This window comes from Argentina anserina, chromosome 3, assembly GCF_933775445.1.
Source record: "Argentina anserina chromosome 3, drPotAnse1.1, whole genome shotgun sequence".
Lineage (NCBI taxonomy): Eukaryota > Viridiplantae > Streptophyta > Magnoliopsida > Rosales > Rosaceae > Argentina > Argentina anserina.
In genome coordinates this window covers 16,711,576-16,727,973 of record NC_065874.1, presented here as the reverse complement: position 1 = coordinate 16,727,973, position 16,398 = coordinate 16,711,576, and the positions used below count along the sequence as shown (strand labels likewise).

The window sequence follows — 16,398 nt, the reverse complement described above, 5'->3', positions numbered from 1 at the left end:
CTTCTTCAATACATGCAGCAAACGGTGCGTGAATGCTTGTGGGGTTGTGTGTGAAGGAGGAGGTACAACTTATACAACTCCATCTAGTGAAACTACGGTAGATCACAAATGGTAAAGGGTATATATATAGCAATGTGCGCACGTTTCAATCTCATCATGTACAACAAATTATTTGTGAAGTAGCGTATGTCCTTATTGTCGGACCATTTATGAGTCGGGCCATTATTTACGTAGTATTGTAGCTCTCAGAGTAAAGAAGCCACATGATATATAGGAGTGCATGGCTTGACCTAGGAAGATGTTCGATGAAGGAATAAGGTGCCTTATTATTGATCACTCCACTCCAAACTCTGCTTAACCTTCCAATCATTAATCACCAGGTTCACTGCACTCCTGGAAGATATGTTTGATGTCCCAGCCAATGGATCCAGCTAAGAATTGTGTGTAGGTATAGCTACTACGTACGTACCTTAGCTTGATTCCAACGACAGTTCCAATTACTAATTCCGTACGCGCGTAATCCCATTATGCATGGTGATAATTTGTAGAAGTTGCATCTCAGTAGCCATTCGGTCTCAGCCTTAGCGTGAGTCGTGAGAACCCAGATCGATCTCATCATCCAACACTTGACCATGAAGCCCTAGTGCCAGACTCCGTTGCCATGACGCCAACCACGACAAACATATGCATCGATCGATCATGCGTACCACCATTTCACTAACCTCGGCCTCCATCGATGAACAGTGGTTTGATTTAATGATTTTAATCTATATATATAACGAGGTAGAGATTCTAGAGAACTAGATAGAGAGAGAGAGAAACGAGGATAACTGGATAAGTTTTTTTTTATCCTCAGCAATCCCCATCGATATCAGAGCCTTCTGATCGATGATGTTCATATATATATACACAGCGAGCTATTTGGACTTCCATGATGATTCTGCAAATTGATCACCTGACAACCTTGCTAGCTAGCTAGTTTATAAACGTATGAAGTAATTAACCAACCAATACTCGTATGAAGTTTGACGTACTTAACTTGTATTGAAAATTAGCGCATATTTTAACTTCGATGATATATCTTGAAATGAACTAGTGCAAGTTCATATATAGCTCGTTTTTTTTACTATGCTTAAATGATTCTTTCTTTACTTCTCTGTCGATCTTATCCGATTCTTTGAATAATTTAGATTTAGAGCTGTGAATTAGATAGATCTATTAATAATTTTTCTAAAAAACTTAACTCGACAATAATCAGATCGATTGATAATTTAATTTCCTCATTTCATGATCGATCGAAGGTGATCTCTAGCTTGTCAAATCAACTATATGTGATATGTCAAATGTTCTACATAGTACGTATGTACAAGCAAATCGATCTGTTCAGAATATATAAACATTGAACTTCATGTATGTAATAGAGCAGAATCAAATAATTAAGTTAATATAGCAAATCTCATGTCATAGAGCCAAACCAATTAAGTTCATTTCTTCATTGCTGATGTCATATATAATTCTTGGATCATAGAAATACATGCAGTTGGATCATAATCTCACGGAATACAATTTTCATTATTTTCAGTTAAATATACATATATATCTTGCAGCTAATGCACCATGTACTGGAATGATATCCGGAGAGAATTAATATGATTGAGTTACCAGATAATAATTAAATCAAACTTCAAAATAATTAAACAAAATGAAAAGTTTGATTTACTATCTAAATATCAATAGAAATTAATGCAAAGACTTTCACTATCTTCAACACCTACCCTCTATCCTCATGACTCTTTGAGAGGCTAATTTACTTGCTCGACGACGTCCTTCTATAGCAAGTGCTTCCCGAGCCGAGCTGAGCCCTGTCGGAACTAGCAGCGCATCAAACTGAGAGTAATCGATCCAATCCTTGAGCAGCTCCTCCTTCCCCCATGAATCCGGTATCATCACATGCCCGGCCACCTCGTCCTGGTGTCTCTTCAGCCTCTCGCGTCCCGAGCACTCTGCCGTAGACATGTTCTGTGAACCCACAAGCTCGTTGTGGCCGCGGCCGCAGTGTTTGCTTCTTTTCCCGGGGAAGGCAGGAAGATTGATCTGGTTGGCGGTGTTGTTAACATTGCTGTTGAGATTTTCCTCCATGAATGAGTAATGGGTTCTCTTCATATTGACAGGGTTGCTTGAGCTTGTTGTTTCTTTTGATGAGGATTTCTTGAGCTTGTTACTAGATCTGGTTGTGTAGGGGGGGGGAGAGAGAGAGAATATATGGAGCACAAGCAGCAGAAGGAGAAGGAATATTGGGTGGGGGTTTGGATTACACGTCGTGTAATATAGGGTTTGTATGGTAAGTGAGATATCTACGTCTCATGTTTGGCTTTGAGGTTGGTATTTGTGTGGTGAAGCTATGATAAGAGAGGAAAAGATTTGGAAGAATAGTCAGTCGTCTATTAGGGTTTGTGAGGTGGACATGTGTTTGGTTTTGAGAATGAGTTCCAATGAGGTTGGTGGGCTATCGGAACGGAGAGAGAGTGCGTGAGGTGGAGACCGGACTACGTAAGGTGGTAGCTACTAAGCACAAAACAGCGGCCACGGACATGTACTAGCGAGGCTCCATTCCGTTATTATTATTTTTTCTAGGCGAAGCTAGAATCGAGGGGGACATAACACCTGAACCTTGACCTCGGATACGAGCATTACACTCATACTCATAAAGGACATCCTCGAGAAAATCTGGAGCCTCTGGAGAACTAAACACCACCTCCCTAATAATCTAGCAAGATTAGTCAATCTACGGGCTACATTATTTGTTTCACGACGAGCATGACTAACATAAACAAAAGTAAACGAAGCTAATAAGACACGACAGTCCTCAAGAACCACACTCACCTCTGCCATGTCTCTACATTCATTATTGAGAGCTGCCACCAAGATGCTGCAATCACTCTCCACGTCTAGATCCTGCCAACCCTGCTATAGAGCTACCCCGACCCCTAACCGACATGTCACAACTTAGAAGGATGGAACTGTTTATACTCAATTAGCAACTTCATAGACCACTGCACGGTGCGTACCGGATCAAACACTGCCCCTTTCTAAACCACATTATTCATTGACCAAAAAAAAAACCACATTATTCTTTTCAACCCAAACTGCCCAGAGAAGCACAAAGAAGATCTCCACCTAAAAAGGCTGTAAAGAACTCATCACTTCTACAATCCAGTCGCCCACACTCCTCACTTCTAAATTCCAGTCGCCCATATTCCTACTTTTTAGGCACTCATAGTTTGTTTTATAGAGGAGATGAAACTATTGTTACCCCACAATTCACTTTATTCATCTCCCCGTGCTCTTTTCAAAAATCACATTAAATTAATACTCGATTAATTAATAATCTCGTTAAAATAATATGTTTTACTGGTCCCGACTTGGGTCTAACGTGCTAAATTAATAATTTGTTAAATTTATAAGATAATAGAAATTCGGAAATTCATTTAGACACCATCAAATATATAAATTGATAATGGCATAATTTATATGATAAATTTTTACATTTATTTGATTAAAAAATTGTTGATTTAATTATCATCAAATAAGATAATATAATTCATCGAACAACATAATATTTTAAACAATATAATACATCAGAAAAATAGTATATTTAACAAGGTATCCGTGATAAATTAAACAATGTTGTGCATGAACAAAGTAAAACTTTGTTTTTTGGAAAAGTTAAAGAAAATATTATTATACCTTGATAAATTATTAATAACTTATTTAATCGATAAATTAATACATTATTAATTTATCGGAATATTAATATCTCACTAAAATAATAAATTTTGTCAATCCCGAACTTATTAATTTATAGAGGTTTTACTATATTTTCAAATTACTTTGTTCACCCAATTTCGATACCTAAATTGCCCTTTTTCAATAATACTTCGCCCAATTAACCTTACTTAGGATTTAACTAAAGCCTCAAATTTGATATGGCAAACATGCCCCTGATGTCATATGAAGATACAAAAGATCAAACAAAAGAAAGCTAAATTGTGTTCAAGATAAAATTGATAATCTATAGCATGCATGCAATGCAAGTGATCACAGTTAAAGTGAACACTATAATTTCATGTAGATGGTGCAATTTATATACTTCTATGAATCATTAGAATTTTCACTTGTGATTTGTTGAATAAAACAACTTGAAGTTAGGATGCTGATACCCAATCGTACGTAGGCTTCATAAGTTACGATTCGAGAACTTGAGTTGCTAGTTTAATAATCACCAAACTCCTAAATTGTTGTAGTTAGAAACTTGGGATAAAATATGTACTAAGAGATACAAAGTCTTACCTCATCTTCAGATTTCGAGAAAATGTTTTCAGTCTCCATTAATGTGTTACGTAATTCGAGAAAGACTGAAGAAGAATTCATCTTAATACATAATAAGTGTTTCAATCTTTTTATTACTTACAAAAATAATATGTGTGTTTTGTAAAGTAAACAAAATAAATTGTAATTTTAAACAACTTATTGTCTATTATTGCAGTTTTACAACAGGCCATTATGGTATTTCAATAAATCTATTGTTTCAATTTTTTTAAAATCTCTTAAAGGTTGCCACTGATGGAAATTTTCATCTGGAAACACAGTTGGGTCCTTGAGCCAGTTTGGAAAATACGCGTGGGTGTCTATAGATGGTGTAGGGTGGAGGTGTGGGGTTCATCGAGGTAGGAGCTGGAGGCGTAGGGAGGAGGCTCAGATTTGCAACTGCAAGGAAGCTAAGATATGGATTTATTAATGTGAAGGCATTGAGGAGAAGACGATGACGATTAAACAAGGGCGGGTACTGCTACTTCTGATGCAAGGTTTGCCGGGAAAAAACTTCTCTGATCTAAATCTAAATCTAAATGGTGACGTAGGCATTTTGAAAAAAAATTGGAGAATGGTGACATGGTGTTGTAAACTAGATCGGACGTGGTGTGCTTCAGATTCTGGGTCTAATTTTGATTCTCTGATTGTGTTTCCCAAATTCTCAATTTTTGCAAAGAGACTTGCAATCTTTGATGTTTCAACTAAGTACTATGTTGCACGGACACGGACACGGCGACACAGCAAATCTCAAAACTCATATTTCAACACGGCTCCGACACGGTAAAATAAAAAATAATTATATATTTTAATACCTAACTACTTCTACTTCAATAATCAATACTCAACAATCCATCAAAACTGTAATACCTAAGATTTTTAATCTCGATTACTGACACATTATGACTAATTAATTGACATTTTCTTTAAATGTCGAAAAATGTAGTTTAATACGTTAACATTAAACTCTACGTCGCCAATTGTTCAGAATGTATTCGGAATATTTTTCCAACGCTTGAATTTGTTTTTACAAATTTCTAAAAACATTTTGGGTTTTTTATTTAGGGCTTAAGGGTCAACCCAACCTCTCCTCTTAAAACCCATGACCCGAGCCCATTTTCCTTAAGCCTAAAAGAAGAATGATGCATTCTCTTCTTCTTCACTTGTGCAACAAGGCAACAGAGAGCACTGCCCTCACCTCTTCACCACTAAACGCCACCCCCTTCTCCTCCTCATACCGCCGTCGTCCGGCGATTCCAAACACATGCAGCCAAATCACTTTATTCACCATCTCATTATTTATCTATCCATACCAGAAACTTCTCCAACAACCCCGATATTAGACAAATCAGACTTAGCACAGTGGAGCATCCTTGGAGCTCCGGCTAGTTCTCAAGCTCCGATAAGGTTCTTAGCCCCAAATTGGTAAACTCAGTCTTCTCCTTCAATTTCTAGTTCGATTATACTCTCAACTCTTCAAATTGGAGCATGATTGGATTTCCTCTTCTTTGCTTGTCATCGCCACCGTTCCTCCGTCGTTGACTATTGTCTGATGCTGATATGGCACGTCAGTCAATGCATCAGAAAGTCAATATTTTCAGATACGCCACATTATGTGTCAGATACGGAAAAAATGCATATCGTGTCGTATCGCAATGTCAGGACGTGTCAGACACAGCGACACGCCTTTAAGTGTCTTGTCCGTGCAACATAGCTAAGTAGTCAATGACTTGATGTTGTTTTCTAATTGGAGATCAGAAAAAATAAAAGGCAAGAAACCCAAAGAAGGAAAGAGAAGCTAAAGAAGAACACAATCACTGTGGTTCAATGGCTAGCTTATCTTGTTGTAACCAGGGTTATGCTTGTCTTAAAATTGTGTGACTGGTAGTATAGCTGATTGTTTTTCTGTGTGATTGGTTGTGTGACTAACTAGTACTTTGTCTGACGACGTCAGTGTGGATATTTGAATCGGTTTTAGTTGATTTGAGAAATATTAATAAAAAATAGCAAATACAACTTAGTTATTTTCGTTCATCCTTTTCTTCTCCCATTTTGTCACACTTTCTCCTTGTCACAATATAGTCATAAAACTAGTCACAAGTGCAGTCACAATGACAGTCAAAATAGCAATCACAATGCCAATATTGTAGTAGTCGAGAGCAAAAACTAAATATGGCGAAATCATATCAGAATTTGAAGGAAGTTGATATGGTTGTGCTCAAATAGAAGAGAACAACAAGAGTTATCGAGTATTGAGCTCTGGTTTCTCTGGAATAGTTTGGAGCTCCGCAATGGACGGCAGCAGCCTCTTGCGAGGGTTCATGCGCCTTGTATAGTGGTTGGTTTAGAGTGGATATAGTATCAAATGAATGAGCATAGATAGATCTTTCCAACAATACCAACCACGCCCAAATCTGTCACTGGACGATCAAGTTATGGCAAGAATAAGAAAAAAAATAAGAATAAGATGAATTAAATAAAAAAAATGAAGGGTAAAATAGTCATATAAAACAAAGATGTGATTGTTTTCTTGGTTCAAATAAAAGAGTCAATTACTATAACCCAAATCCCTCATTTGTTGTCAACAGTTTCACTAATTTTTTGAATTTCCAACATCACCCATGACATGTTTAAAATTTACATCAATAAAGGAAATCTACAAGAGTTAATAACGTAAATTAACAAAAAATAATAACAAAAGAAGAAAAACGGCCTAAACCCACTATCACAACACAAATAGAGCCAAAAACGAATGCACGGACCGGTTGCTAGTTACTATAAAGGAAAATGACCATTTTATAATTAAGAAATAAATTGGATCTTTTTATAATTTGTAATCGATAGCAGATGGTACTATTTATTATTTACTATATTTTCTATATATTAAGCGTGGGTAGAACAAATACTGTCCATTTGGCGAAATTGTGCAAATATATACAAGTTGCCAACTTGCCATCGTGTTTTGCTGTTTTCGCTAGCAAGTTGTTGCTTCTATATTTCGCCATCTTGGAGGGGATATGTGTCTTCTATTGTCTTCTAATTTCTTTTCGCGTCGATTGTGTTTTGTTAAGCCTCCCGAGATGAAAATGGAGAAGAGGCCATCATTTCATGGGGGTCGGGGGGGGGGGGGGGGGGGGGGGGGGGGGGGTTGGGGGAAGACATTGAGGTCTGCCATTAGTTCAAAGCTGAAAAAGAAGACAATAATTCTTCTTAAACATCGCATGTATGTGAACCAATTCTCTAATATTACAAGCAAAATTGAGAAATTGGGCCTTTCTGTTCTGGAGGTTTCTATAAGATTAAATGAGCACACCAAAACTTGTAATTTAATACTAATAGGACAACAATTCTTAGATAATCAGACGACTTGGCCTTCAGTAGCTTCCTTCTTCATCTTTCTTTTTCTCCCAGCATTGATATCAGCCATGCCTTTTCTTTTCTCTGGATGTTTGCTTTTATCTCCTGGTAAACTGTTATTTTGAGGCACTTGCATTTTCCTTTTCATTTTCTTTAGTTCCTTTGCTTCAGAGAACTGCAACAGTTAAAAAATATAAACAAATGTGCTAAATACGTCTCATTTTTAAACAGAACTAATATGCATCAACGCCATTCTCCTTTTAACAATCACTACAATTTCGACTACAAACGATGCAAAGTCGGGGATACTTTACATGCCCAATAAATCAGCGGAATGACCAGAAGATGTGATTAAAGGCAAAAGCTTCTTTGATGCTTCTGCTTGCCTTACACTTGCCCAAATCATTATGCAATTGGTGGAATACAGTCATATTTAACATTCAAGGGACCAAAGCATTATCACTTTCATGCCACAATGCAACCACTAACTACACCCAGAATATCATAGAAGACATAGCCAGTATAAAAATTGGCCAGAGCAAACAGGAGTTTAGTATAACACACCTTTTCATTCAGAGTAAAGTTTCTAGAAGCAGCCTTGTCCATGATGCTTTTGTAATATTGTGTAAATGGAGTATTGCCAATTTGCTTTTCATGCTGCATGTTAATCATTTAAGAAATTAATAGACATGAAACGATAATCAGATATACAAAAATGTTAACTAAGAACGCAAACCTGAAGAAATAAATCTGCAGATTGCTGATCTGTTGGTGAAAAGGCTGACTCATCTCTCTTCTTCCGAACAAATTCAATGTTCTGCTCCACCTGCAGTCCAAGAATCGGAGACTTTATGTCACAACACAGATAACATTAAGCCAGTACCTACATTACTAGCCAAGAGGCAAAACAAACAGTTATGAAAAACAAAGTGCATCATTCTTTGACAAATGTTGTTCAAATTTCTGTCACACAATTTGGTAGGGGTAGACACGGGTCAATACGGTTCGGTTTTGGACAAAACCCATAACTCAACCTAAATTTTAAATTCGGTTCGGTTTTTCTATTTTAGAGACTGTGACCCACAACCCAACTCGCACGGCTCGGTTCGGTTCGGTTTTTTTTCTTCAGTTTTACCCTATGTAAAATACGCAATATTATATATTAATTTTAAAGTACAAATTTAACATAAAGATGAAAAACAAATGGTCTAATGATTATTGCATACCTAATTGACTCTAACATCTCCACAATGCATATTTAACTCAAGTACAAAAAACTTTACAACATTAAAATCAGAAAGGAACAAAAATGTTCGCACTCCTTGTGGGTTTAGGTAATTAAACCTCACTAAACCCGTCATATAGGTCACCTGGTCTGTCCAAGCCTTCTTTCACGTCTCATGTGAGCCGTGATTGATACTTATTAGCTGAGGATATAAAATATTAATAGAATCATTGATTAAAGAGTTCAATTTTTAGAGTCACGGAACAAAAAAACGACGGGAAATGGAGATCGAAGGAGAAGGGAGGAGAGAAGAGGGAGGGAGGAGTTATATGGACTGGTTTTGCGGAATAAAGTGAATAGCGCTAAATTGAGTGAAAATTTAGAAAGAGAGGGTCAAATTTTTTTTTTGTCTGAGAGATGAGAGACCGCAAGATTGATTAGATCAATTAAAATTTATGCTGGCTTTAGTTTTACTTTTTTTTAAATGATAAAAGTAAAAATATACCAAAATGATGACGTTGACCGTTGACTTCAGGTATTTGGGTCGGTTCGGTTTCGTTTGGTTTATGAGGGACTAAACCAAAACCCAACCCAAACATAATCGGTTCAGTTCGATTTTTTTCAGTTTTCAGTTTTTTCGGATTCGGTTTGGGTTCAGATATGGTTTTTTTCGATTTTCGGGTCTGCGTGTCCACCCCCACAATTTAGATATCATGATCGAGTCTAGACGGTTGAATGTGCTGAGGGCCTGAGGTGTGCAAAATAATATGGATAGTACCGCCTCTATTTAAATATTAGCACTTCAATATAGAGTACTGGATTGCACAGGCTTCCCTAAAGCTTTAATGAACTATGATCAATAAGCATATCGTCAACCCCGGTACTATTTAACACATGAGGAAGCTATGTCTTAACATCAACGAAGGAGATTGCATGTAGACAGTAAATTGTTCTATGACAAATGTACCTGGTCAATGAACCGCTTCACTACACGTTTGGAACTTTCTATAGTAGTTGTATCATGAAACTTCTTCAGGCAAATGAGTGGAATAGTTGCAAGATCCGGAAAAGATATATGATGGCTCCACTGAGACAAGTGCGCTGAAAGCAATTCGATAGCAGACAGAGCACACTGTTCTTGGAAGTTCCTTGACTTTAGCCAATGCTTTGGAAGCTGTTCCACATGCTCAATGAGAATAATATCCAAAAAAAAATCGAAAGTGTTGATTGCAGTTGATACTATCAGTGGATTGGCAAGGATTGCAAAGCCAGATTAAAATACAATTTTCTTTTGCTGAAATTCCTAACCTTGACGGAAGATAGCTGGTTCAAAGCTTTCTCAGGTTTCGCGCCATCCTTGCTTATTTTATATTCTAAGATGTCCAACACAAAAGAGACAACAGGAATGAAAATGCCACTGGAAAAGGATAGATGATTCAACCATTGAATGCATTTGATCCTCAGAGGCAAATATCTTGGTCCAGAAAACAACACAGCCACTCCATTTATAATCTGAATGAGCATATAGAGTGATTGCTGAAGATCATAGTCCTGTACGTTAGCTGATACAAACATTACCCAGAGATCAATGCAACTAGTGTATTGCCAACTGCATATTTTCTTGACTGCTTCCTGCCCACAGAAGAACAAGCACAATTAGCACAAGTTCAAGGAATGTCAACTACGCATTGAGAGAACCATAATTACTTAAACCTAAATTGAAACAGTAACAGCTTTATCTGTCTGAAAATAAGGATGAAGCAACAAAAATATGTAGGACATCATACCTTCGACTTTGTCCGTAGACCCTGCTGCATTATTTTAGAAAGTTGTTGGATACACACCAACACTTTGCTAGATGCTTTCTGAACATCAACGGAGCATAGGTCAATAATGGAATTTCTTAAAAATTCTATGTGTTGGAACAAACTAGGCTCCACAAATTGGCAATGACCCAAGAACGCTTTATATGTCTTAACAAAGCAGGTGTCGAAGTAATCAGAGCGACACAAAGATGCCACATCCTGTATGATGAGAAAGGATAGAGATGATAGAGTTCCTCTCCCAGTTGCCCACAAATGAACAGTAATCTACATTTTCATTAAAGTGTTGGGCATCAGTCATAGCACAAGAAATGGCACGATATTTACATAAAACATTGATTTAGCCATGCAGTATGAATGTGATAGTAACAAGAACTTTAAGGTCACTGAAAATTTATAGGATTTCATGAGTCCCGGCTATAATTTATTTATTTACCATCCACGTACCTCTGTGTGGAAGAGAAACAAACAATTCTCTAGTATGTACATATCTAGAAAAAATTGTATAAAAGTAAAAACAGTTATAACATGTTTTGGATGTGAATGCTGATGTCAACAGAACATCATAATCAAATGAATGAATACTAATATACCATGAAGGTTATTAGTATGTACATATATTTTTATGTCAATACTACATTCAAGTAAAATGGTTTATATGTAGATTAACGTCACACAAAATGTAAGATTATAATAGGTTGTCAAAATACCTTGATCAGTCTGTGGAGCAAAGAAGGAAAAACAATAAAAAAGGTCATAGAAGCTCTGATCCGTGCCAAGGAGAAGGCCAATATCTCAGAGTCATCCACCTGATTTAGGAGGAAAAGGGTACTCCTCAGGTAAGATTTTATTAATGGCTTAAAAGTACCCCATTTGGTATTCTTCTTCAAATCCACACTCTTTTCTTTTTTGGAATTTGAGCTTGCTATGCCCATTAGTCCCCTAAATGTGCTATCAGCTTCGTTAAGCACGAAAATCAATATCTTGCTAAGGGTTTCACTATTCTGAATTCCATGGCTTGTATACGCATCAAAGAATTTATTTGATTCTGCTCCATAGTGGCATCCAGCCCGATACCCATTCAATAGAATAGTAAGTGCAGACACATTTTGTTGCTCTGTGACTAGTTCACACAAGGAATCAATAGAGGAGCTTGTCAGCAACTTGCCCCAATTAAAATTTACACCATCTACATTCTCTGGCTGCGAATTATCATCACTCATCCCATCCTCATCCTCGTCCGCATACTGTCACACAGAAGTGGATTATAAGGAAAAGGAAACAGCACAGTAGACAGCCAAACCACGTGACATACATAATTAACTTGATACAGATATCTGGTTTCTACGGCTAAAAACTCAAAAGTCGAATAACATTAACCCATACGTTCAACACTGTCTTCAAACAAATAAAAAACCATTAAATCCACAATATGGAAACAATAATATGGGAGCAAAGTGAAGAAAGTTGCAACTAACTATTCAACATCAGAGACAAAGTGAATTTTTCATGGAGGTGAAAGAGAGCATTTCTTGTGGGGAAACCCCATCTTCCATAACATGCATCAGTCATCATTCTGAACATGTGATGTATTAAAATCATATAGACTCAACTATCAAGTATCCAAAGTTACAAATCAAGAAACACAGAAGAACAAATTGATGCTTTTACTGTACTAATCTTATACACCTTGCGTTCACATTACTCATGTGAAGCTGCAAAAATAGTTGAGAATCCTTTTGATGATAGTTACACCTTTATATTATCATATCAAATGGGATTATTAGTAAACATCAGTATAAGTTAACTAGATATCACAACGGCCGGGGGCAACACATTGTAGACTTGCTCTTACTAACATTCCAAGATATCAACTAAATGTCAATTGTCATGAGAGATAATACTTACATCTTTGTTTCTGAACTGTTCATGCTCCTTATGATAGCTATCAAGAAAGTTAGCGAATTCGGGGTCCTGGTATGTTTCCAAGCAAACATGTTTAAGAAGAACACAACAAATATACTAAAGGCTCAGCACATAATGTTTAAGATAAACCAGATAGCAGCTGCTATTACCTTCTCCTTCAACTTGTTTAGTTTTTTTGTTGTCTTCACAAGTTCTATTTGAATTTCCGCATTCTGAATAGATAAGGCACTACCACTACCATCAAGGATCCCTGCGCACAAAATTTCATCAAAATCTAACATAAAGAGTTGACAAAAACACAAATTGACACAAGAATAATTAAAACAACAAAACAGCATTGCGGACTCACCTTCTTGTTTATTCTCAATTTCACTATCAGCAAGATGCATTTCACTAGTGTCCTAATCATAAACAACAACAAAAATCAAAAGCCAGAAAGCACAACCAAGTGACTGCAGTTAACTCTAGTTTATCCATATAGGTATCATCCAATACCTCTGAAAGATACCCATCACTGTCTGATTCATCCCCAAATGCATCACTGTCATCTTCACGGAATATTGCGTCGAGAGGAGTGTTGTCAATGTATTCCACTCCAGTATTTCTGCAAACACTTTTTCACATCAACATGTCTACAAATAACTTTCCAGACCATCAAAAGGGACCATATCTCATGTCCTTACCTCTCTTTCGACAGCTCTACGGCGTCCTTCTTCTTCAACTCTTTCCCACCATCCTGCTCATTTCCTACAACAAATAGAATGACCATATTCCCATGAGCCCAAATCACAAAACTAAAAACAAAACACTCTCCCAGTACAAAACGAAACACCAAACAGCAGTTTAATAGTTAAAGCCACGGCTTTGAACGAAACCCACAAACTCCCAAAGCATTGAAAAACAAAAGGGTATTGAGAGAAGGAGCTTACTTTTGGGACCTCTCTTTTTGAAGGTGGGCTTGGACTTGCGGTTTCTTCTCTCCACAGACTGAAGATTCTTCTTGGAGAACTTCCTGGCCTTCTTCCCCAGTTTCCCCATCACAAAACTTGAACTGAAACACAATGCTAAAGACGATGTCGGGAGCTTCTTGTGCTCAGGCGCCTTCCTCTTGGTGTTTGGTCGGTCTAAAACCCTTTTAAAACCTAGAAGGTTAAAGCGGGTCGAGGGTTTTTAAGAGTCCGCTTTGACCTGAATCTGATGTCTGACCCGACTCGGTACCCGTTTTCCATTTCAATTTAGTGATTTTTAATATAGAAATTAGAAAGACTCCCATTAAATTTTCGATTTTATGATCAGAGAATATAAATGAAGATTATTAATTCTATAAAAAAATGAAAATTATTAATATCAGTATTTAATTTTCAAAAAAGTTGACATTTTGTAGATCTACTTCAGGCAAGCTTTGATATTTGTTATTTGATGACCGTGAATGTTTTGTTTTTCAATGATGTTCTTGGAATTTACATGTACGTGTAGTTAGGGGTGTTAATTGAAAATCGAAAACCGAAAAAAAACCGAACCATAACTGAAAAAAACCGAAGAAAAAAAAACCGCACCAAACCGAAAGATTTGGTGTGGTTTTGGTTTTGGATGTTTGAAAACCGAAACCGAACCGAAAAACCGAATATATATATATATATATATATTATTAAAAAATTATATTATTTATAGATATATTTAATATACATAATTAAATATGTTATCGATCGAGACCCAAACTTTATCAAAATTCGGTGAATTTTTTACCATATCTGTATTTATATATGCTGATCACATCCGACAGTCGAAATTTAATAATTTGAATTTTAGATATTGGAACCACAACATGTCTACTAATGTGGTATAACTTGTTTAGTGGTCTTTTTGCAAATGTATGCAGTTGTGAAGCAACTATATCTTATAAATAGAATTTTGCAAATCTGTCCGCATGATGCGTTACGTATAGTGAAATATGGTTATGGTAAAAAAATCACATATTTTCGATAACGTTTGTGTCCCGATCGAGGCAGTCAACCCTTTTTACGCTTATTATCCCTTATAGGTAGCCTTATCCCTGGAACGTAAAATTTTTGAAAATTTTACACGAGCTGCTACATCACATATATGTGAGAGTGTGTGCATGAAAAAATCCACCAAAACTAGTCAAAAAGGAGGGGGTAAGAACAAATTCACTTAATTAGATGAAATTAAGTTAATGTTGACCACATCGATCGAGACCCAAATATTATCAACATTAGATGAATTTTTTACCATATCCTTATTTAAATATGCTAATCACATCTGACGGTCAAAATTTAATATTTTAAATTTTAGACATTGGAACCACAACATGCCTACTAATGTGGTATAACTTGTTTAGTGGTCTTTTTGCAAATGTATGCATTTGTGAAGCAACTATATATTATAAATATAATTTTGCAAATATGTCCGCATGATGCGTTACGTATTGTGAAATATGGTTATGGTAAAAAAATCACATATTTTAGATAACGTTTGTGTCCCGATCGAGGCAGTCAACCCTTTTTACGCTTATTATCCCCTATGGGTAGCCTTATCCCTTGAACGTAAAAATTTTGAAAATTTTACACGAGCTGCTACATCACATATATGTGAGAGTGTGTGCATGAAAAAATCCACCAAAACTAGTCAAGAAGGAGGGGGTAAGAACAAATTCACTTAATTAGATGAAATTAAGTTAATGTTGACCACATCGATCGAGACCCAAATATTATAAACATTAGATGAATTTTTTACCATATCCTTATTTAAATATGTTGATCACATATGACGGTCAAAATTTAATATTTTTGAATTTTAGACATTGGAACCACAACATGCCTACTAATGTGGTATAACTTGTTTAGTGGTCTTTTTGCAAATGTATGCATTTGTGAAGCAACTATATATTATAAATATAATTTTGCAAATATGTCCGCATGATGCGTTACGTATTGTGAAATATGGTTATGGTAAAAAAATCACATATTTTCGATAACGTTTGTGTCCCGATCGAGGCGGTCAACCCTTTTTACGCTTATTATTCCCTATGGGCCTATGGGTAGCCATATCCCTGGAAGGTCAAATTTTTGAAAATTTTACACGAGCTGCTACATCACATATATATGAGAGTGTGTGCGTGAAAGAATCCACCAAAACTAGTCAAGAAGGAGGGGGTAAGAACGAATTCACACTTAATTAGATGAAATTAAGTTAATGTTGACCACATCGATCGAGACCCAAATTTTATCAAAATTAGATGAATTTTTTTACCATATCCGTATTTAAATATGCTGATCACATCTGACGGTCAAAATTTAATATTTTGAATTTTAGACATTGGAACCACAACATGCCTACTAATGTGGTATAAGTTGTTTAGTGGCTTTTTACAATTGTATGCATTTGTGAAGCAACTATATCTTGTAAATAGAATTTTGCAAATCTGTCCGCATATTCTTTTTATTTCGTTAAGAATCAAGTAGATAGACAAGGAAAGAAACTCCGATTTTTTTTACAAAATAAGCGAAAGAAAAACCGATATAAACCAGAGAAAAACCAAACCGAACCAAACCGAACACAATTGGTTTTTGAAAAAAAAAGTGAAAAACCAAACCGAACCAAACCGAATAAATAGAACAGTTTGGTGTTCGGTATCACCTATAAACCGCACCATTCACACCGATTAACACCCATACGTGT

General features: G+C 36.3%; 2 protein-coding genes across 2 annotated transcripts; both read right to left on the bottom strand.

The window, feature by feature from the left end:
- Positions 1-1,701: 1,701 nt before the first annotated feature.
- Positions 1,702-2,322, bottom strand: LOC126789009 (protein BIC2-like). Its single transcript, XM_050515052.1, has one exon. The coding sequence runs from the start codon at positions 2,161-2,163 to the stop codon at positions 1,765-1,767; it is 399 nt and encodes a 132-aa protein (XP_050371009.1). The 5' UTR covers positions 2,164-2,322; the 3' UTR covers positions 1,702-1,764.
- Positions 2,323-7,545: 5,223 nt separating this feature from the next.
- On the bottom strand, positions 7,546-13,791 carry LOC126788974 (protein REBELOTE). Its single transcript, XM_050515011.1, has 13 exons — positions 13,629-13,791; positions 13,383-13,446; positions 13,195-13,303; positions 13,049-13,100; positions 12,849-12,949; positions 12,682-12,747; positions 11,484-12,020; positions 10,738-11,040; positions 10,259-10,582; positions 9,918-10,124; positions 8,462-8,551; positions 8,290-8,382; positions 7,546-7,900 (listed from the first exon to the last, which is right to left on the bottom strand). Exons 1-13 carry the CDS (start codon positions 13,735-13,737, stop codon positions 7,727-7,729), a joined length of 2,229 nt encoding a protein of 742 aa, XP_050370968.1. The 5' UTR covers positions 13,738-13,791; the 3' UTR covers positions 7,546-7,726.
- Between the last annotated feature and the right edge of the window lie 2,607 nt (positions 13,792-16,398).

What these genes read in the sequence shown, in the direction of transcription:
- LOC126789009 (XM_050515052.1), bottom strand. Translation starts at nt 2,163, where the DNA reads ATGAAGAGAACCCATTACTCATTCATGGAGGAAAATCTCAACAGCAAT.
- LOC126788974 (XM_050515011.1), bottom strand. Translation starts at nt 13,737, where the DNA reads ATGGGGAAACTGGGGAAGAAGGCCAGGAAGTTCTCCAAGAAGAATCTT. An exon ending in CAAAAAGAGAGGTCCCAAAA is followed by an intron (nt 13,447 to 13,628) that starts GTAAGCTCCTTC and finishes TATTTGTTGTAG; the next exon opens with GAAATGAGCAGGATGGTGGG. An exon ending in GTAGAGCTGTCGAAAGAGAG is followed by an intron (nt 13,304 to 13,382) that starts GTAAGGACATGA and finishes AAGTGTTTGCAG; the next exon opens with AAATACTGGAGTGGAATACA.